Raw genomic sequence first — 25771 nt, 5'->3', positions numbered from 1 at the left:
CATCAGGAATATCTAATCAATTGAGTTTTGGGCAATCAATATGAGGAGGGAGCATATATATTAAGGTCCATTTGATCATGCGATATAGAAATGATATGATGTCATAATATGAAATCATGAGATGAAGTACAAATTTTGTTTCGAGATGCGATATGAAATTTTTCTCTTGTATATTTTCTCATAAACATAAGAATCTCACAAATTATAAAACTATCAAAACAGTCCCAATTGTTTTTTTTTAATTTTATTAAATAAATAAAAGAAATTAAATCGCATAATAAATGATGATAAAGTTATTTATTCTCCACTTAAGTAAATGTTTCATCTAACTTTAATTGATCAAACTTTAGTTCAATAAAAAAATTGAACATAAATTGTAGTATTCTAGCCTTTAATATAGGGTGTGCTTGGTATGAAGAAAATGTTTTTCATGAAAAATATTTTCTAAGAAAATGTTTTCTGGAAAACAAGTAGATTCTGGACTTATTTTCTCATGTTTGGTTGGTGAGTTAAAATATTTTTTGAAAATGATTTTTAGTCTTTGATTTATGAATGAAAAATGTTTTTTTAGAGATATCTTTTATTTTTACTAGAGTAGAAAATAATTTTTGAAATTGAAAATATTTTTAAAAACAAAATTAATTTTTTGGGGGTTGTGGTTAGATTTTGGGGGGGGGGGTTAGGGGTAAGTGTGGCAGCGGAACCGGTACCTACCGGTTTCCGGTCCGGTCCGTCCCGGTACGGTTCAATACCGGTTAGTACCGGTTAGGACCCGAAATTTCCGGTTCCGGAACAGGAACCGGGACGGAATGAGGTAAATTCCGGAATTTACCGGTTCCGGTAATTACCGGTCCGGTCCGGTCCGGTCGGTCCGTTTAAATTTTTTTTTTTAATAAAGCCGTTACTAGCCGTTGGGTAACGGCTAGTGGGCCCCCCCAGGGGTGGGGTAAAAAAAAACAATTTTGAAATTAAAAACATTTTTAAAAACTGATGTTTTTTTCCCAAAAAAATAATGTAATTTGAAGTTGGATGAGAGTTTCGAAAAATATTTTTCTTAATTTTGATGGGAAGTCATTTTCCTAAATTTTGAAGAAATTGAGTTGATTTGAAAAATATTTTCCAAAACTTTTGTCCCGACCAAACATGAGAAAATTTGAAAACATTTTCCCAACATTGTTTTCCTTTATACCAAACACACCCATAATCCTCCCACATAGTATTACTCTCTCCATTCTTATTTATATTTACCAAATCAATTCCTACTTTATCATTTATATCCACAAAATTTAAAGTATTGATAAATTTAATGTTGGTGAGAGTAATAAATCTTTAAAAGTAATGATGTGATTATTAATTTTAGAGAAAAAGGATTAATATACCCCTGAACTTTCGTAAATGGTATGTGTATACCCCTCGTTATATTTTTAGGACACCAGTAACCTTACCGTCCAAATTTTGGGAACATATATATCATTTACACTAAAGGAGATATACGTGTCTCAATCTTAACCGTCCATCGAATATTTGTTAAATTTTCTATCCAAAATTAAAAGACCTACCCATATTAATTTTAAAACCCACCCAAATGCATAATACCCACCCAAAAAAACCCCATATCAATAATTCTCTTAATTTCTTCTCTTTCTCGTTTACCTCTTTACCAAACAAATTTCATACAAATCTAACAAGATGAAGGTGGATGGTAAGGACAAGAAGAAGAAAGGTGGTAATGAATTTCAAGTTGAGAAGAAAAAATTGAAGACAAGGATAACTCCAATAGCCAAAGCTTAAGCTGCACAAGTAATGGAGATTGGAAAATAAGATTTTTGTTGAAATGTATTCAGGTGTATTTGGTAACTAAAATTGAAGTTGTTTATGTCTTTCTTCTGCAATTTGCGAAAAAGAATTGAGATTTAATCATGTTTCATGTTGTTATCTATATTCTTTGTTGTGTTCTTAAAAAAAAAGTCTTCCAACAATGCTTCCGGTGAGATTTGATCAAATTCAATACAAAGGTATAATGATAGTAATGAGTAAATAATTGATTTAGTCAAAGAAAAAATTAAATGGGTCAAGAAACATGTGAGAAAGTTGAAGAGAAATTGGAGGATGATTTGGGGATGAAGATGGTTGGATGGGTCTTCCTCTCATGAAATTGATGAGAAATTGGAGGATTTAGTGTTGACTGTTGAGGATGATTGGGGATGAAGATGGTTGGATGGGTCTTCCTCTCATGAAATTCATGAGAAATTGGAGGATTTAGTATTGGCTGTTGAGGATGATTTGGGGGTGAAGATTCGGGGAAAGATGCTATTAAAAAAATGTTTAAATTGCTTAATCTGATATTAAGTGAATTAAATTGGAAGATTGGGGTTAATATTTTTGGGTTGTGGGTATATGTATTTGGGTGGGTTTTTACTTTAATTTCGGGTGGATTTTTCAATTTTAGGTAGAATTTTAACAAATATCGGGTCTGCCGTTAAGATTGAGACACGTGTATCTCCGTTAGTGTAAGGAGTACAGGTGTTCTGAAAGTATAACAAGGGGTATACACATACCATTTATTAAAAGTTCGGGATATATTTGTCCTTTTCCCTTAATTTTATTTGCATACGAAATAAATGGTTAGTTAATATAAATTTGGGGTTGTTTTAACTACATATAAACTTGTAGGTCAACTTTTGTATTTAAAAAATATCAAATCATGGTATGAAATTTTCAAATCATGATTTTTTAATAATATGGGATTCCATCTCATGATATGAAATCATAAGATGAAATCAACGTGAAATTGCATGTTCAAATGCTTATTTCATCTCACGATTTTATATCGTGATATGATATCGTATGACCAAACGCTTACTAAATATAAATATTAATTGTGCAAAAGTCACGAACCAACATTGTTGAAGGTATGTACCCCATCAATTTGTGATTTTGTTGTTTTGTTATAAAGGGCTAAAGTGAAAAAAAAAAGATTTTTCCATGCACGAAAGGAAATAAGACGAGAGTATATTAGTATGTCTATAAATTATAATAGAAAAATTAGGTATTTAAGTAAACTTATACTATTTAATTACTCATCATAGCTATAGTTTTCTATAATTACTACTCGTGATTGACACTATACATTAATTATGTGGGTTGACTTCGAGTTTGTATAATTATTCATGTTTGTATATGTGTAATTCGCCTGAATATACAAATGCATATGTATAATATACAATTATCTATCCGATATACATATATCATTCACCTCTCTCCCCCTCTCGGCCCTCTCTCTCTAGCCCCTCTCGCTCCTCTCCCAATCTCGCTCGCCTCTCTCCTCTCTCTTCCAATCTCGTTCGCCATATATACAAATGCATATGTATAATGTATAATTATCTAACAAATATACATATGCAATTCACTTCTCTCTCATTCTCTCGCTCACCTCTCTCCCAATATCGCTCACCTCTCTCCTCCCTCTCCTTATCTCGCTTGTCTCTCCTCCCTCTCCCTATCTCGCTTGTATCTCTCCTCCCTCTCTCAATCTCGCTTGTCATATATACAAATACATATGTATAATATACCATTATCTAACCGATATACATATACAATTCACATTTCTCTCATTCTTTTCCCTCTCTCTCGCCTCTGTCCTCTCTCTCTAGTTTCGATCGTCTCTCTTCTCCCTATAACATGTAGCTATGAATTGTAATTATCAAACTATATTTATGGAGAGTAATTAAGCTATTTTACAGTGGTTATATGTGAATGTATTCAATTATAATTTGCTTTGTCACTTACAATTCTTTAGCAAGTAAGAGGCTTGTGGTTTATACTTTATTGTTTAATAACAACTTAAAACATTGAGACGGCCAACACAAGGACCGTAGTGGGATTAGAGGTGTAATATGCTACCAATTTGGTATTTTTCAATTAATTGGTGTGCCCATGTTATTTTAATTTTGTATCCCTACTAATGACTATATTTTTCATGTTTTATTAAATTTTATTTCAATTGTACATATAATTATAAGATTTAAAAGGTTAAGGGTACGTTTTGATGTACCATAAATATAAGATATTGAATTAAGTTTCCTCGCATCATAGAGGTAATGTCCAATTGCATCGTGAGGGTAAGACGATTGATTCAAGTTCAATCGTACCAAGAGGATAAAACATTAGGTTCATATCTTGGTGCATTATCTCAAATTCCATCAAGCCTTCATATGAGTAAGGCATTAGATTTATGTCCCAACGCACTATATTGATGATATAATGATGATTACAGAAAAATAATGTGCTTTGGTGAAAAAGTTATGAAAGTTATTTCACTAAATTTGCTTCATTTCTTGATGTGAATATGGTAGAATGCACTTTATGTCTTGGAGAGACTAGTGACTGAATAATGCACATGAATGAGGAAAGAGGTACTAAGATATCATAAAATAATATGCTCTTCTACTCTTGAATAATGAGAACTTTTGATAAGGGGAAAAACTTAAATATACAAATTAATTACCTAAATTTTACTAAATAGCATAGTCTTTTTTTTTTTTTGCCTGCATAACAATAGTTTTTATAAAAAAAAGTTAGATTTAATATTAAAAGCAAACGTTTAATTAATGCTCCACGATTTCTGCTTTTTTTTTCTCAAATCTTTTATCATACATGATTTACTCAAATTAGTTATATATATTCTCTTCTGTCAACAAAAGGTTTCTTAATAAAAATAAAACTCTCTTTCTACTTATTCTGATCGACTGTTCAATTATGAATACCAACAATTATTCAGTCGTAATTCAACATAAAAGACGTTGACACTCATCTGATATTGATAATCCAATATTTAATTTGTGTTTTTACGTGATTTTTCGAATTGAGAAATCATGATGATTATGTTGTAGTATACCATGTTTGATATGGATTTTTTGTATAACAATCGAATAAATAAAAAAATTTGTACAAAATTGAATTTTGTCAATAATGAGTCGTTTAATTAATGGTGAAAAATAGGTTAGTGTTGTTGTTATTCATCAACTTCGTGTTTTGATTTTTTTTTTTTAATTATTTGGTTTGTTTTGTATGGTTTTGGGGTTTAGAATATACATTATAATTATTGATTATGTGTTTTGGTAAGTGATTTGGTCAAATTGATCGTTTTTAATTAGTTTGGTGCAATTCTAGGTCTTTTTTTGTGTCATTTAGACTTGGTTTTTTTTTGTACATGATGATTGATTTTGTAACACCCTAGATTTTTTTTCGAACTAAGACTTGAGTTGTTAATCGTAGTGAGTGATATTTCACACAGGAATCAAAAATTTCTTAAGTATTATGGTCATTTCACTAGATTTAGCACCAAGAGTTCCAAAAAGAATTAAATTGAAAATAGGAAAAATCTGAAAATTTTGCAAGTTAAGTTAAGTATGAGTTTTGGGTAAACTTTAAACGACCATAACTCTCAGCACATGATGATTTAGGTGTGTTACAAAATACCATATGAAATATCTTTTATCTTTTCAAAGCCGACAATTTTGCTAAATTTTGAGTTCGGATGAGTGAGATATGACCTTTTGAAGTTACGCTGTCTAGTTAAGGAAAGTTAGCCGAAAATAGTGAGGGGTATTTTGGTCATTTTCTTACCTAATCAGATTTAACTCGTTTATAGTTATATTTTAGGGTCATAATCCTCTTAGGTTTAGTTTCATAATCCAACGCTTAAGGTTTTAGTTGAGAGTTCAAGAAGAAAAAAGAAGAGAAAAAAAGGAGAAGATCAAGTGTTCATTGAATTCTTGCGTCTTTTTGCAGAATTTCTCCATAGCTTTAATACCTAAGAGGTATGTAAGCTTCCGCAGTGTTGGATTTGTTCACCCACACTCCAAACATGATATTTTCAGCGTAATTTCATTCTCAAAAAGTTGAAGGATTTAAGTTCTTGTTATGTGTTCTTGAGGTTCATTGTAGATCTTGTCTTCTTGGCGTTTTGATGATTTCTTGAGGTAAAAGTGGTTGTTGGGAGTGTTTTTTAGTGTATTAGTGTTTAATTAGGTTGGTCAATTGAATCTAAGGAAAACTTGAGAAAAGAAAGCGATTAAAAGCGATTTAGGGTCAGAAAACAAAAGCAAAATTTGTCGAAAGCGTGCCTAGAGAGATGCTGGCGCGGCGCGCCCCTGATGCGTCTAGAGGGCTGGGTAGGTGCGCCTGCAGTGCGCCCAAATGTACTCTCTGATGTTAGGGGTTGGCGCCCCGCGCCAAGAACGTGCCAGGGCCGCCTGCCCCCACTCCTTTTGCATCGGTAGTCCCGTTTGAGCTCATTTAAAGTGTATCTCTACTCAAGTTTCAGGCGTTTTTCAAGAGTCTTATTTAAACGTTTTTAACTTTGTTTTTAAGACTCAAGTTTCAGGCTAAGTAAAGAGTAAAGTTTTTCTCTTCAAAGGTTAAAAGGGAACTAAGTATTCCTTGAGAGTTAACGTTTCAAGTAAGCAAGGAGCATCAAGTGGAATTCAGTTCTCAAGAGTTATAAGGGAACTAATTTATCCCTAAGAGTTTAAACAAAATGTTTTCAAAGAAAGAGGAAACTATGATTTCCAAGAGATCTTTTTAAAGCTATGTTCTGAGCACAATCTCAAATCACAAAATCAGTATATTTTTTTAAACATTAGAGACAATGTATTTTTTAGAGTAGTATTGAGCAGCATTGATATGGGGGAGAGTTCATATAACTCACAGCCCCCATAAACCATGTAGCCATCGTGGGTAGAAAAGGGTCATACTTTTTAGATGATTCATTTTCACAGTTTACTAGTGGATCAATTAGGCGGTTTAGGTCCTATACCCTGGAAACGTTAGGATGGCTAGGCAACGTGGGTCGAGTAACGATGTATCATCACTGTAGCTTTTAAGTGATAGTTGTCGGTTAGAGAAACTACCACATCAGTTATACTATTTTTATATACATTAGTTAATTGTATTTTCATATACAATTCAGAATCATGGTGTATCCTTGTTATAAACTTAGAGTTGACATCATGTTTTTAAACAAGTTTACTTTATATTGCACTTGTTTTAAACTGATTTATATTGAACTGAGTTCAGTTGAGTATCTGAAGTTGAGTATCTTGAGTTAATCTATACTCATTTAGTCGAGTACCATATCTTTGAGTTGAATATCTAAACTTTGAGTTGAGTATCTTATTCTTGATTTGAGTTGAGTTGAAAAGAGGTAAGTATGTTTCCTTTTTATTCAAGTATCAAGCTTATGTTACACTTTAAAATTCCCCCTTACATACTCGTACATTCCACGTACTGAGTCATTTGGCCTGCATCTTTTGATGATGCAGACACAGGTATTCAGGATCATCAATAGGAGTTCCGTTGATATATCCTAGAGTTCGAGTTAGCCATGGTGAGCTTCCTTGTTTCCGGAAGATTTCATTTACTTTTCACTTTAGTCAGGATGTCGTGGGTCTTGTCCCGATTTCCATCATTATGAGTTAGAGATTTCATAGATAGTCAGTATAGTTGAAGAGTCTCATTAATCACTTACGTTATTAAATGTTTTAATGACTGAAGTTGTCTATTTTATGGCTAGTTGAATATATTATTTTATTCAAAGTTGTTCATTTCAGTTTTAAGTTTTTGTATGCTTAAGTTAGTCTCAGCTTGTAGTCAGCAATGATGAGGTTCACTTGGGGACCAACAATGGTCTTCGAGTGCCGGCCACGTCCAGGGTGTAGGCTCGGGTCGTGACAGATTTTTTTTTCTAATTCTTTGGTTTGTTTTGTATGGTTTTGAGGTTTAGAATAGAAATCATATTCAGTGATAAATTTTGTATTAGTTTAGTGTAATTTTGATTTTATTTGTGTCAATCAGAGTTGGTTTTTTACAAGATGATGGTATACACATTTATTTTGTTTTGGTTTTATTCTGATAATTTTTTGGTGTCGTTCAGAGTTGATCTTTAGATGATGATGATGTACATTTTGATTCTATTTTAGTACATGATGATGGTGTAAACACCAATTTTTAACCATATTATACACCATTTCGTATTTAACTGTTTTTTGGTGATATAAAAATATGTAATTGTGTATTTCAAATATTATTGTTATAACTGTTGTTTAGTAGGTTCTTTAATTACTTTTGAAATGTATTGCAAGAAGGCATTTGAATTTCAAGATTGAAGGAGTGATATGTGACGAAAGTACCAATTGAAATTTTTTTTTAAAGAGATCTAAAGTAAATTGTAGAAAATTACTAAATAGATGATGGTGACCAATAGATGATTGTCATGCCATTAATGAATTTATTAAGTGGATTTAAATTGAGGATCACTAAAAATAAGAATAATATGGAGCCAAAGATGACGTAAAAGCTATTTGAGGGCTAATAGATGGACGAAGGGTCATTTTATATCATTTTCAATAGTTCAAAGGTATTTTAGATTAATTTTTTTTTTAGAAACTACATTTTTGAATTTTTTTTTAATCTCAAACTCCAACTGAAAGTGATAGTTTTAACATCTAGAATTTGAATTTAGTTTCAATTGCAAAATTTGCATGAATAATACTTGAACCCAAGGATATATAATTTTGTGTGTAAGTAATTGTTTTCAAAAATTGTTTAAATAGGCGATGATGAAGAGGAAATAGCAACAGATTTTGTTATCTTGAAAGACATCAAGAATTGAAGCCTACTAAAGTATATCTTGTTATTCAATGTAGTGCTTAAGCATACCATTGCCGTCAAAAACAATTCAAATGCTACTCCATGTAGTCATAATCTTTTATCATTCATATATTTTACTTCTATCTACAAGATAAAAGTTATTAGGGTGGACTCATTATCCACATAATAGTATCATGTGCCCGCCGCAGTCAGTGGCATACACCAATTTTTGGAGGGATTCTCCTTTTTAGAGGACGCCAACAATACTAATTTTAATAACATATGTTTATATTCTGATATTATAATAGGGAAAAGCGACAAATATATCCTCGAACTATTGTAAATGATATGCAGATATCATCCATCAATCGGCGATGAATAAGACCCATGGCCTAGGTTTGTGACCTCCATTGCTCTTTGGAGGGGTTCCTACCTAAGGTCGATCCAAGTGGCCGAGCCTACGTCATAATTTGTTATAGAGGGGGCTTGCGTTCGTGCAGCCCCTACCAATCCTCAAATAAAATTTATTAGCATTGGTAGAATCTATAATAACCAATAGTGTGATGCTGTGAGCAATCACTTGGCTGATTGATTGATAAAACGGAGCTTTCATTCAAATGTCACTCTGACTTTTTAACAACATCTTTCTTCCCGAGAAGCTGACTACTGAATCTTGACAAAACCGTTATTGTAGCTGATGAATGCTTGACCTTCAAATTTTTACAACATATAGAATGATTTCCCCCCTGCCAGAAGCACTCTGGGGCACACCTTCAATTTCTTCATTTTTGAAAAATCCTTTCTTTTAACTATCAGGGCCGTCATGAGTGATGTCGAAATCAGTTTCAATTGGATATAAAGATGGTTCCAACGGGTGGACACGTCAAGCCCTAATGATCCAAACTAGACGGAAGCTCTAAGATCTTCTAAACATGGGTACATGCATTAGCATACAAAAGTTCGAGCAACATAGATTATAAGGCCAACTTAAAGTAAAAAACAGAAAACTGCTTTGTTTTTTGCTTCTGCCAGTTAGGTCCTTTAGTATAAATTTTTTAAAAAACACAACCTGCATTCGAGTTCAGCTATTCAAGATGCTCAGTTTGATTTTATCCATCATCTTGTGAAAATATATCTCCTTATAATCACAAAGATACCAAAGCGAAATCATATCTTAAATTAATTGATTGAGAAAGTATACAACAGGACAGCTTAAGTAGTTTTTATTTGAAAAAGCTGTTAGATTTTCAATCATAAAGTTACTGAAAAAGAAGCAGAGAACAATACTATAAAGGAGTGAGTGAAGTGAATAGCACATCCATAAACAACGATAAAATAAAAACTTTGCCCCAGTGTAAAACTGAAGCACAGATTAGCAGTAAGTCTCACGCAGCACGCAGTGAGCACAAAGCGAACTATTATTTCGCCTTTTACTAAAGAATACTGTGTGTGCGCTGCAATTAGTGGCATACGCCAATTTTTGGAGGGATTCTCTTTCTTTAGAGTACCCCAACAATATTAGTTTCATTTTTTTTACTTGTCTTATAATATAAAATTTTTATAGTATTTTCTATGAGCAAAATTTGTACTGCTTAACAAAAAATGTAAACTGCTTCTTCTGATTCAGTTTATGCTTGGCTCTTTTGATTTGGTCCATCTTATAGAATTAGTTGTAGTATACATAGGCCAAAGACATCATGATTGAAAAGTGATAGAATATATGCCTTCACTTAACAGAATAATGGACCAGTTCCTTACTACACTAATGAATATAACCAAAAAGTTAAATGCAGTAAAATCAACACAATGATTTTACGTGGAAACCTCCTTGCTTAAGGGAGTAAAATCACGACCTGTCTCACAAGATTTTCAATCGTTTTCACTAATCTTCAAAAGCAAAAGTAAAACACGATTACAACAAAAGTGAGAAGAAGTTTTTAATCTCACGTTTAAGCAATAGTCTCTATTGCTTAAAAAGCCTAAGTAGAAAACAATCTACCCACTAAGCTACCCCACTTGGACAACCTAGACTTTTAACACTACCCACTGATTCCTTTATAGTTTCAGGAATAGTTTACAATATAAGAACAAGAGAATATATTCCTAAACAGCTACACTAAAAGCTCTAGAGATTACTGCTGTTCTTGGAATAATTCTACCTTTCGTTTACTAGCAGCCTTTGCAAATGTTCTTGAAAAGTTCTATCTCAAGTTGCAAAAACTATGAAAGATGTTTAGGAAAGTGCCTTTTATATGGACAAGTCACTTTCCTTAAACTCTTTGCCATTGGTTGGAGAAGTCTCACTTTCTGACGCCATCGGGAAGTGTGCACCTACTTTCTGTACCGTCTCCAGCTGGCAGTCAACTGGCTCGTCACAATGAGAGTCTGGTACCTCGTCCCTGTGTTTGTTTCATCTTCAACATTCAAGTAAGAAACCTGGTACCTTTACCAGGTCCCTAAGTTTGTCAAATCATCAAAACTGCAAATAACATTTTCCCCCTTTTTGATGATGACAAACAATGGTCTCAGATCTCCTCCAACTTTTGTTCCCCCTTACTATATTCCTCCTCACTGTTTTCCACCTCACTGTATGATAGATCTCCTCCAACTTTTGTTCCCCCTTACTATATTCCCCCTCACTGTTTTCCCCCTCACTGTATGATCATTCAGCTACTTACCAGTTTTACTTCCCCCTTTTGGCATCATTAAAAAGATATGCAGTAAACCAGTGATGTCAACAGTAATACAGAATAAGATCAAAGCTAAGAAGCAATCAATCAGGAAGGGAAAAGCATTCACAAAAGACTATAATCAGAACAACAGAGGAATAAGTTAACAAGCATTCCACAATAACATTAATACATTAAATTATCCAACAACACAAAGATAAGCCACAAAAAGAACGACACAAGGGAGGGTTTTTAATAGGCTAGGAAGAGGGAGGAGGATGAGACAGGGACTGGATGATGAGAGTGAGTCGTGCATTGGCAGCATCATTATCTTTAATAGCCTTCTCCTGCAAGGTAGTGATCTTAGCCTTCAACTCTGCATTCTCTCTCTCCAGAGCTTGTACCACTGAAGAACCAGGTCCCTCATTCTGTGCAGTAAGCAGTTCTGATTTGAGTATAGCAATTTCGGCCTCTTTACCACTCAAACGCACAGTGAGCTCCTCAACCTCATGCTTAAGCTGATCCTGATCTTCGATGAGTTGAGCCATCTTGCTCTTGGGATTGCCTCTCCCTTCAATACACTCACACTCAACCAGGGTACTCTCTGAGATAGTCTGTTTAACCGTCCCAACCCTTCCAACACTGAGAGGAATTTGAAAATGCTTGAATACTTCCGTGAGAAAGTATCCGTATCCCATTCCATGAACACCTTTCCTCTCGATGACGGTTTTGTAGATATGCTCAAGCATAAGACCTGGGAGATTCAGGGCTTCGAAGCTACACAACATCTCCATCACAAACAAGTCAGCAGCAGTTGCTGAGGTCCTCTTTTCAGTGCGAGGAAGGAGAACTTTGTTGATGAACTCGAAGACTAACTGGTACTCGCTCTTCATGATCTTCTTATAAATCCCAGCAACCTTGGTTGTGGGTATCTTAGAAATCAAGGAAGCAGACTCAGTAGAGCAAGTTCTTCCCAGTACAGACCGGGTCCCCTCTCTAGGCACCCTGAGAATTTTGCTCAACAAACCCTCATCTAGATGTACAGCAATATCATTGACCCGTGTGAGGATACTCCCATCTTCTTTGAATTGAACATTATGATAAAATTCGCGCACTTCTTTTTCATAGATGATGGGGGATTTTCTGTTGAACAAATGCAGCCATGATTGAATTTCAACCATATCGTGAAGAGAGTCCATGCCGGGAAGAGTTATGATTCCCATATCAAAAACTCTCCCAGCCAAGACGGCTTGCTTTCTCAGGCTGTCAACAACTTCCTGCATGTTGACACTCTCATCTCTCCTGGCTTGGGCACCAGGTCCCTGTGATCTCTTCCTTTTTCCCACAGACCTTTTCTTTTTGGACTTTGTGTTTTCAACTTTCTTCAAAACCTTTCCCTTTTTCTTCTCTGACCTTTTCTTCTTACTTTTCTTTTCCACTTCCTCAGCGGACAACTCAACAACATCAGTCTCAGGTATTTTGAAATTTGATACCTTGAAGGTTCTGGCACTTCTAACTGCAGCAGTAGAACGTGCACTGGCCTTCAAGGCATCGGCCATCAATTTTTGAGCAGCAGACCTAGTGGTAGGTCTTCTCTTAGGGGCCTCTTCTACAACCTTCTCCTTCCCTTTTCTATATATCTCACCTTCTCTTTGCTCAACCTTCCATTTTAAAGGTTCCTCCTCACTTTCAGAGTCAGAGGAGGAAGAAGGATACCTTCCAATATCAGGAGTTTTATCAAAAATGGGTTGAGTGTTTCTTACCTCTTCCCTCTGCAAGACTTCAGTTTGCTCAGCCATTGCTTCTTCCCGCATCATAGCCAAACTCTCAATCACCAACTCTTCACTTGCTGCCAATATATTAGACTCAGATGCCTTATGCTTGGGCAGATCTCCTTCAAAGAGATTATCAGGCAGCATTTCTTGCAACGGACCAGGTCCAGTAGGCAAGCATGTGCAGTTTAGATCTATGGCATAGAATGGATTATCGGGTGTGTCTTGCTGAGAACTAGAAGGGGCATTGGATCTGGACTTTACAGTAGACGGAGAGTAGAAAGCAAGTGGCTCTATTTCACTAAGAGCATTTAGCATCTGTTTAGAGGTAGAAGAAGGAGAAGACATGTTTGACAAACAAAGAAAAAATGGCTTTTCGAACAGAGAGAAGAAGAAGAAGAAACAAAGTTTGCCTTTTTAATTTTTGCTTAAACCCTTCTTGAAACAAAAAGAATGTTAAAGGACGGATGTGGATTTCAAAAAGAAGTAATGAGGGTTTTTAAAAGGCGTGAAAAGGAGCCAGGTCCGTGATTGGATGTGTCACTTGAGAGAGAAGCGATGGGACTAACGGTCAGACTGACCGATGACTGACACGTGGCATTATCAACGGTCATAATTTTCAGTTTCAAATTAATGTATAAATGCTAACCTGAACAGGCACCAGGTACCATAGCACAGTTTCATCCTCATTCCCCAGTTGTTCTAGTCATTTTCTTTGCAAGGTCAGTTCTTCCTGAAAGTATACCTACAAAAGGTACAAAAGGGATCTTTATTCAAATATTTAAATATTCACACAAAGGATACCTGCACTACAGTTTTAGCCATCAAGGGAATTTTAACTGTTGGAAGCTAAGAACATCACTTAGAGATCAACATGCCCAACTTCAACCGATTTCTCTCAAATTGATCTTTACTGAGAGCCTTTGTGAAGATATCTGCAATTTGCTCCACGTTGGACAATATGTAAGCACAATATTTCCCTTCTCAACATTATCTCTCAAAAAGTGATGTCTAACATCAATATGCTTTGTTCTCTTATGATGGACTGGATTCTTTCCCATACTGACAGCACTAGTATTGTCACACATAAGAGGAATTGCTTTGATGTGAATCCCAAAATCTTCCAAGTGTTGCCTGATTCACAATAACTGTGAACAGCAGGCTGCAGCAGCTACATACTCAGCTTCAGCAGTTGAAAGAGCCACAGAGTTCTGCTTATTGGTTCCCCAAGAGATGAGTGATGATCCAAGGAAATGAGCCATTCCAGAAGTACTCTTCCTATCAACTTGATAACCAGCAAAATCAGCATCTGCAAAACCAACTAGATCAAAAGTATCACCTGCTGGATAGAAGAGAACCAGGTCCCTTGTTTTCTTCAGGTACCTAAGAATGCGTTTTGCAGCCTTCAAGTGTGAGTCACGAGGACATGCTTGAAACCTGGCACACATTCCAACACTATAAACAATATCAGGCCTGCTAGCAGTCAGATATGACAAGGATCCGATGATTCCTCTGTACATTGTTTGATTCACAAGAGGATCAGATTCCTCTACTATAAGCTTGGAATTTTTTCCCATAGGAGTATCAATAGGTTTAGAGTCAAACATATTGAATTTCTTCAGTAGCTCCTTAATGTACTTTTCCTGACAGATTGAAATCCCATTTGATGATTGCTTGATTTGTAAACCCAGGAAGAATGTCAGTTTACCCATCATGCTCATTTCAAATTCCTTTCCCATTAATGATGAGAATTCTTCACACAAATATTCTGAAGTAGCTCCAAAAATTATGTCATCCACACAAACTTGAATGATAAGCAATTCTTGTTCTCATTTTAATAAGAACAAAGTATTGTCTATCTTGCCTCTTTTGAAACCATTCTTCAGCAGAAACTTTGACAGCCTTTCATACCATGCTCTTGGAGCCTGCTTCAGACCATACAGTGGCTTATTCAATCTGAACACATGATCTGGTAGCTCTGCATCTTCAAAACCAGGAGGTTGTTTGAAAAATACCTCCTCTTTGAGATCTCCATTCAGAAATGCACTCTTCACATCCATTTGATACAGCTTGAACCCCATGAATGCAGCAAAAGCTATTAAAATTTTGATAGCCTCCATTCTGGCAACAGGTGCAAAAGTCTCATCATAGTCTATTCCCTCTTCTTGATTATATCCTTGAACCACCAACCTGGATTTATTTCTAGTAATCACTCCATTTTCATCAAGCTTGTTTCTGAAAACCCATCTAGTTCCTATTACTGTTCTGCCTGCAGGTCGAGGAACCAGGTACCATACCTTGCTTCTTTCAAACTGATGAAGTCCTTCTTGCATAGAGTTGATCCAATCTGCATCATCTAATGCTTCTTTCACATTCTTGGGCTCAATAGATGATATGAATGCTGAAAATGCAACTAGATTTCTTGTTTTTGATCTAGTATGAATTCCAGAATTCAAAGGAGAAATAAGATTATCAAGAGGATGTGATGAACTATGCTTCCATCCTGATCTTGGAGCAGACTGGTTGAGCTGATCAGCATGTTCTTCTTCATCAAGAGAGACATCAGTTTCTGGAGAGTTTGATGTACTCTGGCTGGAATTCTGAGTAGTACTAGGTACCTCATCACCCTTTTCAACCTCATCAGCCTCTTCAGGTAGACTATGATTCTGATCATCCCAGTCTTTTTTCAGTTGTTGTTCTGCATCAGCTTCACTTCCTTCAATTTTCTGCGAATTGAACAGTTTGATCACATCATCTTCATCATTTGATCCATTATTCTTCAAGCTTCCATCTTCATCAAATACAACATGAATGCTTTCCTCAATGCATTGAGTTCGTTTGTTGAATTTTCTTGTAAGCCTTACTCGATGAAGAATATCCAACAAATACTCCTTCATCACTCCTAGGATCAAATTTACCCAGATCATCCTTTCCATTGTTCAGCACAAAACACCTACATCCAAAAGCTCTAAGATAACTCAGCATAGGCTTTCTGTTGTTGAGCAGCTCATAGGGGGTCTTATTCAAAACAGCTCTTATCAGACACCTGTTGGTAACATGACATGCTGTGTTGACAGCTTCAGCCCAGAAATTTTGAGGGAGATTTGATTCAATAATCATAGTTCTGGCAATGTTCACCAAGGTTCTGTTTTTTCCTTTCCACTACTCCATTTTGTTGAGGAGTTCTAGGAGCAGAAAAATTATGACTCGTACCATTCTCCATGCAGAACTTATCCAGTTTTGAGTTCTCAAACTCAGTACCATGATCAGATCGAATGCTGCAAATGACTTGATTCAATTTGGTTTGAATCATTTTGAAAAACACCACCAACTCTTCAGCTGTTTCTGCCTTTGATTTCAAGAATCTTGTCCATGTATATCTCGAGTAGTCATCAACAATCACCAAAATGTACTTCTTGCCATTTCTGCTTTGAACCTTCAAAGGTCCACACAAGTCCATGTGAAGCAGCTCTAGTGTTCTTGATGAAGTTACTTGCTTTTTAGGCTTAAAGGATGATCTGATTTGTTTTCCTTTAACACAAGCTTCACAGACTTTATTTTCAGCAAACTTCAGCTTTGGCAGACCTCGGACCAGGTCCTTAGAAATCAGTTTGTTCAATAAAGATGAGCTCACATGCCCCAGCCTACGATGCCAAAGATCAGCATTCTCATTCTGAGCACTAAGACATGTCAGGTCATCTCCATGAGACGTTTCTAAGTTGGCCATATACATATTTTTACTTCTGTGAGCAGTGAGAATTACCTTCTTTGTAGTTAGACTCACCACAGTGCACTTCTCAGAAGTAAATTTGACTTCATTTCCTTTGTCACAGATTTGAGACACGCTCAACAAACTGTACTTCAACCCATCCACATGATACACATTGTCAATTGAATCTTCAAGAGATCTTCCCACTTTGCCAACTCCCAAAATGTACCCCTTCTTTCCATCACCAAAAGAGACACCTCCTCCTTGAAGTGTCTTGAGTGAGAGGAAATTTTTTACATCACCAGTCATATATTTAGAGCATCCACTGTCCATATACCAACATTGACTGCTGCTCCTCTCACTCACCTGCACCAAGAATCACTTGTTTAGCTTGGGAACCCATTTCAGCTTGAGTTCCCAGTAGGCAGACAAAGGAGTGATTAGATTGTATTTAGTCCAATATGGTAGATTTTGAAGTTTTCTAACAAAGGACATAGGAGCAGGGACAGATTTTTTCTTTGAAAATCTGTGAGTTGAAACATGCTTTGGAGGACCAGGTCTCTCTTTTGGTAAAGTTTGCCTTTCAGCATAATTTGAAAACCTTTCACAGGAGTTTCTCCAGCTAGCACACTCACCCTTCAAATGTCCATTCTTACCACAGTGAAGACATAGCAGATTGTCAGACACAAACACATACTTACTGTGAGGGTTATAAGGAGGAGTGATGTTTAAACTTCCTAGTCCTTTCTTATTGAAATTACTCTGATTTGTAACATTTGACAGTAACTTTGAGGATTTTGTCCACTTAAGAGATTTTTCAAGTTCTTCCTTAAGTTTGACAATATCCTGTTGTAATTTGTTACTCTTTTCCAGCGACAGACCAAGATTTTTCTAAGAGTTTTTCAATTTTTCTTGAATTTCATCTTGTAAACCATTTGACATTCCATTCAGCTTTTCAGCTTCTTCAGTAATCTGGTTCAACTGGTTCTTAAGTTCAGAATTATCAGACTCTAGAGACACCATTCTTGACATTTTCTCTTCAAGTTTAACTTTGTTTTCAGTTAAACTATCAAGTTCAGCATTTATGGTGCTCTTTCAGTTGTTAACTCAATAACAGAATCAATCATGACTTTTGCCAACGTTCTTAATTTTTTAAGAGAATAATTATCCAAGTCATTTTTCATATCAAGAAGAGTTACCTGGTCGTCCTCTTCTTCATTTTCTGTATGAGCCATGAGAGCAAACATTTCATTGAAAATGGTTTCCTCCTCATGTACAGCCACCATAGATACATCATTTGGTTCATCGGGATCTTCTGAATCACTTGAAGAATCACCCCACGCAGCAAGAGCCTTTTTTATCACCAAATCTGCAGCAGCTTTTCGATCTCTCTTACCGAGTACCAGGTCCCTTCTCTTCTCTTTGTCACTTATTGGTTTTTGATGTTCCTTGTTTTCATTCTTGAGCAGAGGACACTCTCTGATAAAGTGCCCAGCTTTTCCACACTTGTAGCATGTATCACCTTGACTACCATTTCGAATACCATTTGTTCCTCTTTTAAAAACTTTGTTTTTTCTCACAATTTTTTGAAATCTGTTGATGAGATATGCCATATCATCATCACTGGAATCTTCATCTGATTTGTACTTCAGCATCAATGACTTATCCTTTTTAGCTTTCTTCTTTGATGAATCGTAATTTCGATTCATCTCATGTGTCTTAAGATTTCCAATCAAGGCATCCATAGTCAGCACCTTCAAATCTTTGGCTTCTGTGATGGCATCAACCTTGCTTTCCCACATTTTGGAAGAATTCGAAGTACTTTTCTGACTTGTTTGCTCATGCTTATAGGTTCACCAAGACTTCGCAGCTCATTTGTAATGGAAGACAATTTTGTGAACATGTCATGAATTGTTTCTCCTTCCTTCATTTTGAAGTTCTCATACCGTGAGGTAAGCATGTCAATCTTTGATTCTTTGACTTGTTCAGTTCCTTCATGAGCAGTCTTCAAACAGTCCCAAATTTCCTTAGCAGACTCACAAGCTGAAACCCTGTTGAACTCATCAGGTCCTATCCCACAGACAAGAAGAGTTTTTGCTTTGTAGCCCTTTTCAATCTTTTTTCTATCAGCTTCGTCGTATTTCTAACTAGGCTTCGGAACAAGACTAGTTTTCTCTCCATCCTTTTCTTCCATCATCGGAATAAACGGTCCATCAAGTACAATATCCCATAACTCGCTGTCTTCAGCCATGAGGTAATCATGCATTCTAACTTTCCACCAACTGTAGAAATGTCCATTGAAACGGGGAGGTCTTGTTGACGACTGACCTTCTTCGAGATTAAGTGGAGCAGCCATTCTAGAACAAATATCACTTCCTTGGTGTTAACCAAATAGGGAGTGCCTGCTCTGATACCACTTGATAGAATATGTGCCTTCACTTAACAAGTAATGGACCAGGTCCCTTACTACACTCCAGAAAATAACCAGAAAGTTAAATGCAGTAAAATCAACACAATGATTTTACGTGGAAACCTCCTTGCTTAAGGGAGTAAAACCACGACCTGTCTCACAGGATTTTCAATCGTTTTCACTAATCTTCAAAAGCAAAAGTAAAACACGATTACAACAAAAGTGAGAAGAAGTTTTTAATCTCACGTTTAAGCAATAGTCTTTATTGCTTAAAAAGCATAAGTAGAAAACAATCTACCCACTAAGCTATCCCACTTGGACAACCTAGACTTTTAACACTACCCACTGATTCCTTTATAGTTTCAGGAATAGTTTACAATATAAGAACAAGAGAATATATTCCTAAACAGCTACACTAAAAGCTCCAGAGGTTACTGCTGTTCTTGGAATAATTCTACCTTTCGTTTACTAGCAGCCTTTGCAAATGTTCTTGAAAAGTTCTATCTCAAGTTGCAAAAACTATGAAAGATGTTTAGGAAAGTGCCTTTTATATGGACAAGTCACTTTCCTTAAACTCTTTGCCATTGGTTGGAGAAGTCTCACTTTCTGACGCCATCGGGAAGTGTGCACCTACTTTCTGTACCGTCTCCAGCTGGCAGTCAACTGGCTCGTCACAATGAGAGTCTGGTACCTCTACAAGGTCCCTATGTTTGTTTCATCTTCAACATTCAAGTAAGAAACCTGGTAACTTTACGAGGTCCCTAAGTTTGTCAAATCATCAAAACTGCAAATAACAAAAAGACATCAAGATCGGTTATATGAAAAGACGAAAAAAGGAAATAACATTATGGAAGTGTTCGGTACGAAGGAAAAATGTTTTTCATGAAAAATAGTTTCATCCATATGGAACACACATATAAGTTCAGCAACTTTTGTGTAAGCATAGATTTTCGTTAACATCAGTTTCTACACAACACCTTTAATCTCAGTACAACTAGACACTTGACTTTGTCACTAAAATTGGATTATATGATTTAGTCAAATACCTTTTTGTTACGACAAGGGAAACCCATAGTCAATAAAATTACACAAGCCCGGTGCAACGAGTTCGATCCAGAAGTCAACCCCCTTGCTTTCGTTGGCAAGGGATTTTGAACTTAAGACCTCCAACATGAAAGTCTCAAGCCTAAACTACTGGGTCACCCTTAAGGGTATGATTTACTCAATACTGAAATTCACAAGGGCTTTTTATTCTTATTTTAATTTGCCCATGAGTATGGTAAATTTTTGTTTATTGTCTATCTTGTTTGCTCTAAATTGAAAAAGAAAAAGAAAAGGAAAAGATGAAGGGCAATATATCCCTCATTGGTTGACACAAAGGATAACAAGTATAAAGATGGGTATAAAAGAATAGGAAGGAGCAACTAGAAATATACTTACCTGGACGGGGTCAATATGTGATCAATAAGACCTATGGCCTAGGTTTGTGACCTCCATTGCACTTTGGAGGGGTGCCTACCTAAGGTTGGTCCAAGTGGTTGAGCCTATGTCATAATTTGTTGCAGCGGGGGCTTGTGTTTGCGCAGCCCCTGCCCAATTCTTAAGCAAAATTTTGTTGTTTTGAATTTACTTATTCTCTTTGTGGCAGACCTTTATATAGGTTTGAACACCTTTGAAGCAATACCAACATAGTGGTATTTGTATGCACAAAACTTACACAACGCCCACATTCAAGAGTATACAGTGGTAATTGTATGAACAAAACTTACAGAGAAGTTCCCCACATGAAGTGAATGATAAGACTGGAGATGGACAATCTTACCATCTCAAACGATGAGATTGTAAATTTTATTCTTCTGATAAATATAACAACACACATCATACCAAAGCGAACAATATCATTACCAGTTTAAGTTTCCATGACATTTGTGCGGGGCTGGACCCAAAATCCTTTTCAAACTTGTATAGGAATTCAGCTATCAAAGATACCAAAGTCTAAAGCATCCCATGCCACATTTCATCGATTACCTTGTGAGCATATATTTTCTCAGAATCACAAAGGACTGATTGGTGAAAAAGAAGTAGAGAGATTTTTAAGGAGTGAGGTGAGTACCACATCGATAAATGAAAGTAAATATAAACTTTGTCCTAATATAAAATTGAAGCACAATCAAATTGAAAAACTCACGCAGCCACGCAGTGAGCACAAAGCGAACTATTCTTTCGCCTTTTACTAAAGAATACCGTGTGTGTGCTGCAATTAGTGGCATACGGCAATTTTTGGAGGGATTCTCTTCTTTAGAGCACCCCAACAATACTAGTTTTAACCTTTTCTATGTGTTTTATTCATAGTAACATATGTTTATATTCTGATATTAATAAAAATCGACTTGAGAGTGATTATATCATTCGATATTATTGAACATCTATGAATTGTGATGATTTCTGATTAAGGGTAGAGGAACATTGGCAAGAGGGAAATGATATAGAGGAGGAAATTCTAGTTGTGAAACAAAAAAATGCGAACAGGGTTCTCAATTATTATTTGAACACAGAGAATATAGACTAAAGCTACTGCCCTTGGCTGAACCCGCAAGCTACACATTGACTTTGCCCGAGCATAGAATTAGTTGAAGTGCACATAAATTTATCAAGACACCACAGTAATAACAAGGAAAAAGAAACGAAAAGGATGAATATCAGATTGCCCAGTGCACATCATAGTATCGTTTTATGCAATAATACTGTTTTCTTGAATTGAAATATCTACAGAGGAGTTCTATCCCACCATCAAATATCAAGGTAATGGCTCTTGCGAATCTCCCAACCGCGATAAATGCAGATAAGCATCAGTACCTGTTAAAGACATCAACAATTGAAGCCAACTAAAGTATATCTTGTTATTCAATATAGTGCTTAAGTATAACATTACCATAACAAAAACTATTCATATTCTACTCCATCTAGTCATAATCTTCTGTCATTTATATATATTTACTTCTCTATCTACAAGATAAAAGCTAATAGGGTGGACACTTGGACAGTCGACTCATTATCTACATAATTTCAGTTCGTGCATTCACCCCACCAAAATCGGATGCTGGAGATGCACACATAACAGCTTCTTACAACCTTCACAAACACTTGTCCTAAATATTTAGTCCAATTTTAACAACACAAATGCAAGGGCTTAAAGAATGTGTTTACATCAACACAGTGAGATCTTAATTCACAAACCAGCTGAAGATATTTCCAGGATTTAAATAAAGTCATAATCACTATTTCACGGGGTTCCTGCCACACCTAAACTCTGTGAAAGTCTTTAAAATGCCTCTGACCTTGTGAGTTGCTCACTCGCCTTGACATAAAGGACACATCACATCCACCTCAGATAAATTAACGCCTATAATCATTTGTTTATATAAAAAATTATATTTTATATAAAAAATTCTAAATCCGTCCCTTTTCTTCAAAAGTAAAAAAGAAGAAAACAAATTCCCAAACCTTTCTCCTTTCTTGACTCGTTCCCTTCTTTCCCTCTTCTACCAACCACCATCACACAAAAAACATTAAAAGAAAGTTTTATCTATTTGCAACAGTAACTATTCTAAATGGAAAAATCAAAAAGAATAATGCACATAATAATGAGGTTTGGTGTTTAGCTAGGTGGATTTCTCTTTTCCTATTTTCTTTTGTGGCTTTCCTTGGGTTATGCCGTTTCGACCCTCTGCAAAGTTTCTTCATTATCTCTTTTTAGTCTTTATTTGATGCGATTTTTGTAGCTAGGTATGGATCTTCTTCTCGCGTTTAAGTTAAGAAATGACTTTCTTATCAAATTTGATAATACATATTGTTTACTTTATGCTTTAGACCTGAATATTCAAGTTGTCAAGTTTGATTCTTTAGATTGCCCTCACCATTTTGGGTGTTCTTTGTTGTGGACGCCTATTAGGGAAGGGTCCGAAGTGTAAGTTTTGAATTCCCTTTTTTTTATGTCCTTTTTTGGTTCTCATTTTATTCATTTCTTATTTCTAAGTTTCGTATTGATGCGACGCGACACGTGTGATATACTCATTTCATCCAACTCCACCGTCAAGTTACCACATATGCTTAATCAATGCTCAAAAGGGTTTAAATTAGTGTGTTTCAACAACATAGGTGTTTGGATGAAACTCTGTGGAACAGAGGTGGCAGGATGTCAAATTCGTACAAGTAGAGGTGTGTATTAGATTATTCAGCCTTTGAATTATAGTACAAAATTACTTATATCTACGTGAGGCAAGAAACATCTGAAATTTGTATAGGTGTGTCCAGCCAAGTGACCAATTCTTTTGTTAGTAACATGATATTACTAGGGTCCTTGATAAGCAAATATGATGACACAACATTGAAATTCATGCAAACAAGGGCGAGAGGTACTGTAACTTACCATAGCCTTCCATGGAGATAATTTGCAAATCCCCTCCAAAGTAGCGAGCATATAAACGACTTATTGGAAGTCCATATCCATAACCAGCTAACGTAGACACAGTAGCCAAATCAATTGTATCAAGGTCTGAATGCTCATCCAATGGATTCCTGGCAGTACTGTAGAGATAAGTAAAAATTTTGGGAAGACCACTTCTTGGTATACCACCCCCTTCATCTGAAATCTACAGAGCACATAAACAACACTTGATAAGGATGGGTAGGAAAAGAGTGAGCGTCCTTAGAACAAAGAAGCAAAAAGTCTGAGAACAATATAATACAGTTGTTAGATAGGACAATTGAGAAGGGATCATGCCTTGATGGTAACATCCTCTAGTCCATCAGCAACTATTATTCTAACAGGTGGGGCAACTTTGTCCGAGTCCACAAATCTCTCTTCCACAGCACGCAAGGAGTTCTTAACCAACTCAAAAACCATCAAATGCAGATGTGTTGGCACATAGCTGTCATGAATCCCCAAAATATAGAAGAATAAATGTATGGTATAAAGCAAGGGAAACAAGACTTTCCACAACAACTAGAGTTATGTTTTGAACATTTACATCAATAAATAAGTTTTGAGACTAACGGAATAAGAGAAAGACATGGGCAACATAGAATACCATGGAACTAAAATGGTAAACCAGATACATCTAGTTTACTGGATAACGACAATGAATTAGGAGTAAATGACGTACGGAAATGTAAAGTTTGGGTCCCCATAAATGTTGACCTTAGGTGCACTTCCATATTCGCGCAAGCAAATAGAACGGGCATCCTCTGTAGCATTGCGTGCAACCTCCAAGGGGGACATTTTTGTATGTATATAGCCCACACAATCAGGAGGTGGATTAGGATCGTGTAGGGCGACATGCTGCCCTGTGTTCGACAGGAATTCAAGTAGTAAGAAATGGCACAATATGCACAAGTAAAATTGAAAAAAAAAATAGTAGTAAAGAGAAGATTAGAGTAAAACCGATAAGCATTCGGATGCCAATCCTAGACATGTAAAAGCGATCAAGAAACTGGTGTATCTCATCCAAATCCTTATAATCAATCTTAGGGTGTAGATCTTTTTTTAGTTGTTGAACTCCCAAAGCCATCATAGGTACAACATTGTTATGTCGTACTTTAACCAAATTAATCATTTTTGTGAATTCCAACTCGTCATTCTCATCTTTTATATCTGGAAAGGATCTAAGGTCACGGAAAGAATCCAAATACCAATCCCGAACCTAATTAAGAAAGAAAGGTTTTATAACAAATGAAACAAAAGAGAGTAATTTAAATAGTATATGAGTGAGTGAGTGAGTACCTTTAGAACAGCAGGCTTGAGAGATAAACCATAAGGAAGAGTTTGTAGGTCAATAACCCTGCGAGCAATGCGCATAGGGAGTTCCTTGTAAAGGAATTGAGATGAAATAAGCAAATTACGGGGAGTGGGTTTGGAACCGAACTCCATCATGTACTTGAGACTCACACCAGTTTGTTTCATGGAACCCCATCGATGAACTTCCTCAATCAGTTCCTTAGAAAACGACTCGTACAGTTTCTTTGCCGCCATATATGACTTAAGATCTTATTAATAATAATAATCTATTGAAAATGGAAGAAGGCGGTATCTACGAGGCAAGTTTCACCTTTTTTATCCATTCATCCATCTTCTGACACACTCACTCACCACCACAGCAACAGAGAGAGAAAGATGGTTCCGATCCATCATCAAAAATCAAAATTCAGATAAGGAGAAAACAAAAACTCTCTCTTACTCTCTTGCTCGGGCGGCTGTTGCCTAATATTTAGCCTAAAAAGGGATGGGTATGGCTGACTCACACTCACCACTCACACCATTCATACCCCTTCTCTCCTTCCATTTTCACATAAATTACCCTAAATTATAACACACGTGGATGACATATGCTCCACAAACAATTCAAAATATACTCCCTCGTTTTAAACGAATCCACCTATTTTGCCTATGTAAAAAAAAACAATTAAAACAATTTAATCTTATAGTGATAAGTTAAAATTATGACAAATTTTTTTTCCTTCTCTAATAGTTGTTCATTTACCGCGGGTGGATCATTTTGGT

The 25771-nt window shown here is 35.9% G+C and overlaps 1 protein-coding gene and 4 non-coding genes across 5 annotated transcripts; 4 read left to right on the top strand and 1 right to left on the bottom strand.

Moving 5' to 3' along the window:
- Positions 1 to 9000: 9000 nt before the first annotated feature.
- LOC114075749 lies at positions 9001 to 9159 on the top strand. Its single transcript, XR_003576145.1, has one exon. It is a non-coding gene; the product is annotated as a U1 spliceosomal RNA (small nuclear RNA).
- An 883-nt stretch (positions 9160 to 10042) lies between these two features.
- On the top strand, positions 10043 to 10160 carry LOC114075772. Its single transcript, XR_003576161.1, has one exon. It is a non-coding gene; the product is annotated as a U5 spliceosomal RNA (small nuclear RNA).
- Positions 10161 to 20644: 10484 nt separating this feature from the next.
- On the top strand, positions 20645 to 20805 carry LOC114075745. Its single transcript, XR_003576141.1, has one exon. It is a non-coding gene; the product is annotated as a U1 spliceosomal RNA (small nuclear RNA).
- Positions 20806 to 21402: 597 nt separating this feature from the next.
- Positions 21403 to 21519, top strand: LOC114075771. The gene has a single exon (XR_003576160.1). It is a non-coding gene; the product is annotated as a U5 spliceosomal RNA (small nuclear RNA).
- Positions 21520 to 21719: 200 nt separating this feature from the next.
- LOC107007988 (pyruvate dehydrogenase (acetyl-transferring) kinase, mitochondrial) lies at positions 21720 to 25534 on the bottom strand. The gene is made up of 6 exons (XM_015206860.2): positions 24995 to 25534; positions 24656 to 24914; positions 24378 to 24558; positions 23996 to 24143; positions 23642 to 23864; positions 21720 to 22068 (listed from the first exon to the last, which is right to left on the bottom strand). The coding sequence occupies exons 1-6, from the start codon at positions 25241 to 25243 to the stop codon at positions 22010 to 22012; spliced, it is 1119 nt and encodes a 372-aa protein (XP_015062346.1). The 5' UTR covers positions 25244 to 25534; the 3' UTR covers positions 21720 to 22009.
- Positions 25535 to 25771: the final 237 nt, after the last annotated feature.

Source organism: Solanum pennellii, chromosome 1 (genome assembly GCF_001406875.1).
Source record: "Solanum pennellii chromosome 1, SPENNV200".
Taxonomy (NCBI): domain Eukaryota; kingdom Viridiplantae; phylum Streptophyta; class Magnoliopsida; order Solanales; family Solanaceae; genus Solanum; species Solanum pennellii.
This window is presented reverse-complemented; position numbering and strand designations above follow the sequence as displayed.

Excerpts from the sequence above, each read along its gene's own strand:
- LOC107007988 (XM_015206860.2), bottom strand. The coding sequence starts at position 25,243 with ATGGCGGCAAAGAAACTGTACGAGTCGTTTTCTAAGGAACTGATTGAG. Across the intron at positions 23,865-23,995 it reads TAGAGGATGTTACCATCAAG|ATTTCAGATGAAGGGGGTGG; the intron begins GCATGATCCCTT and ends TGTGCTCTGTAG. Across the intron at positions 22,069-23,641 it reads TATCTCCATGGAAGGCTATG|GTACTGATGCTTATCTGCAT; the intron begins GTAAGTTACAGT and ends TGTCTTTAACAG.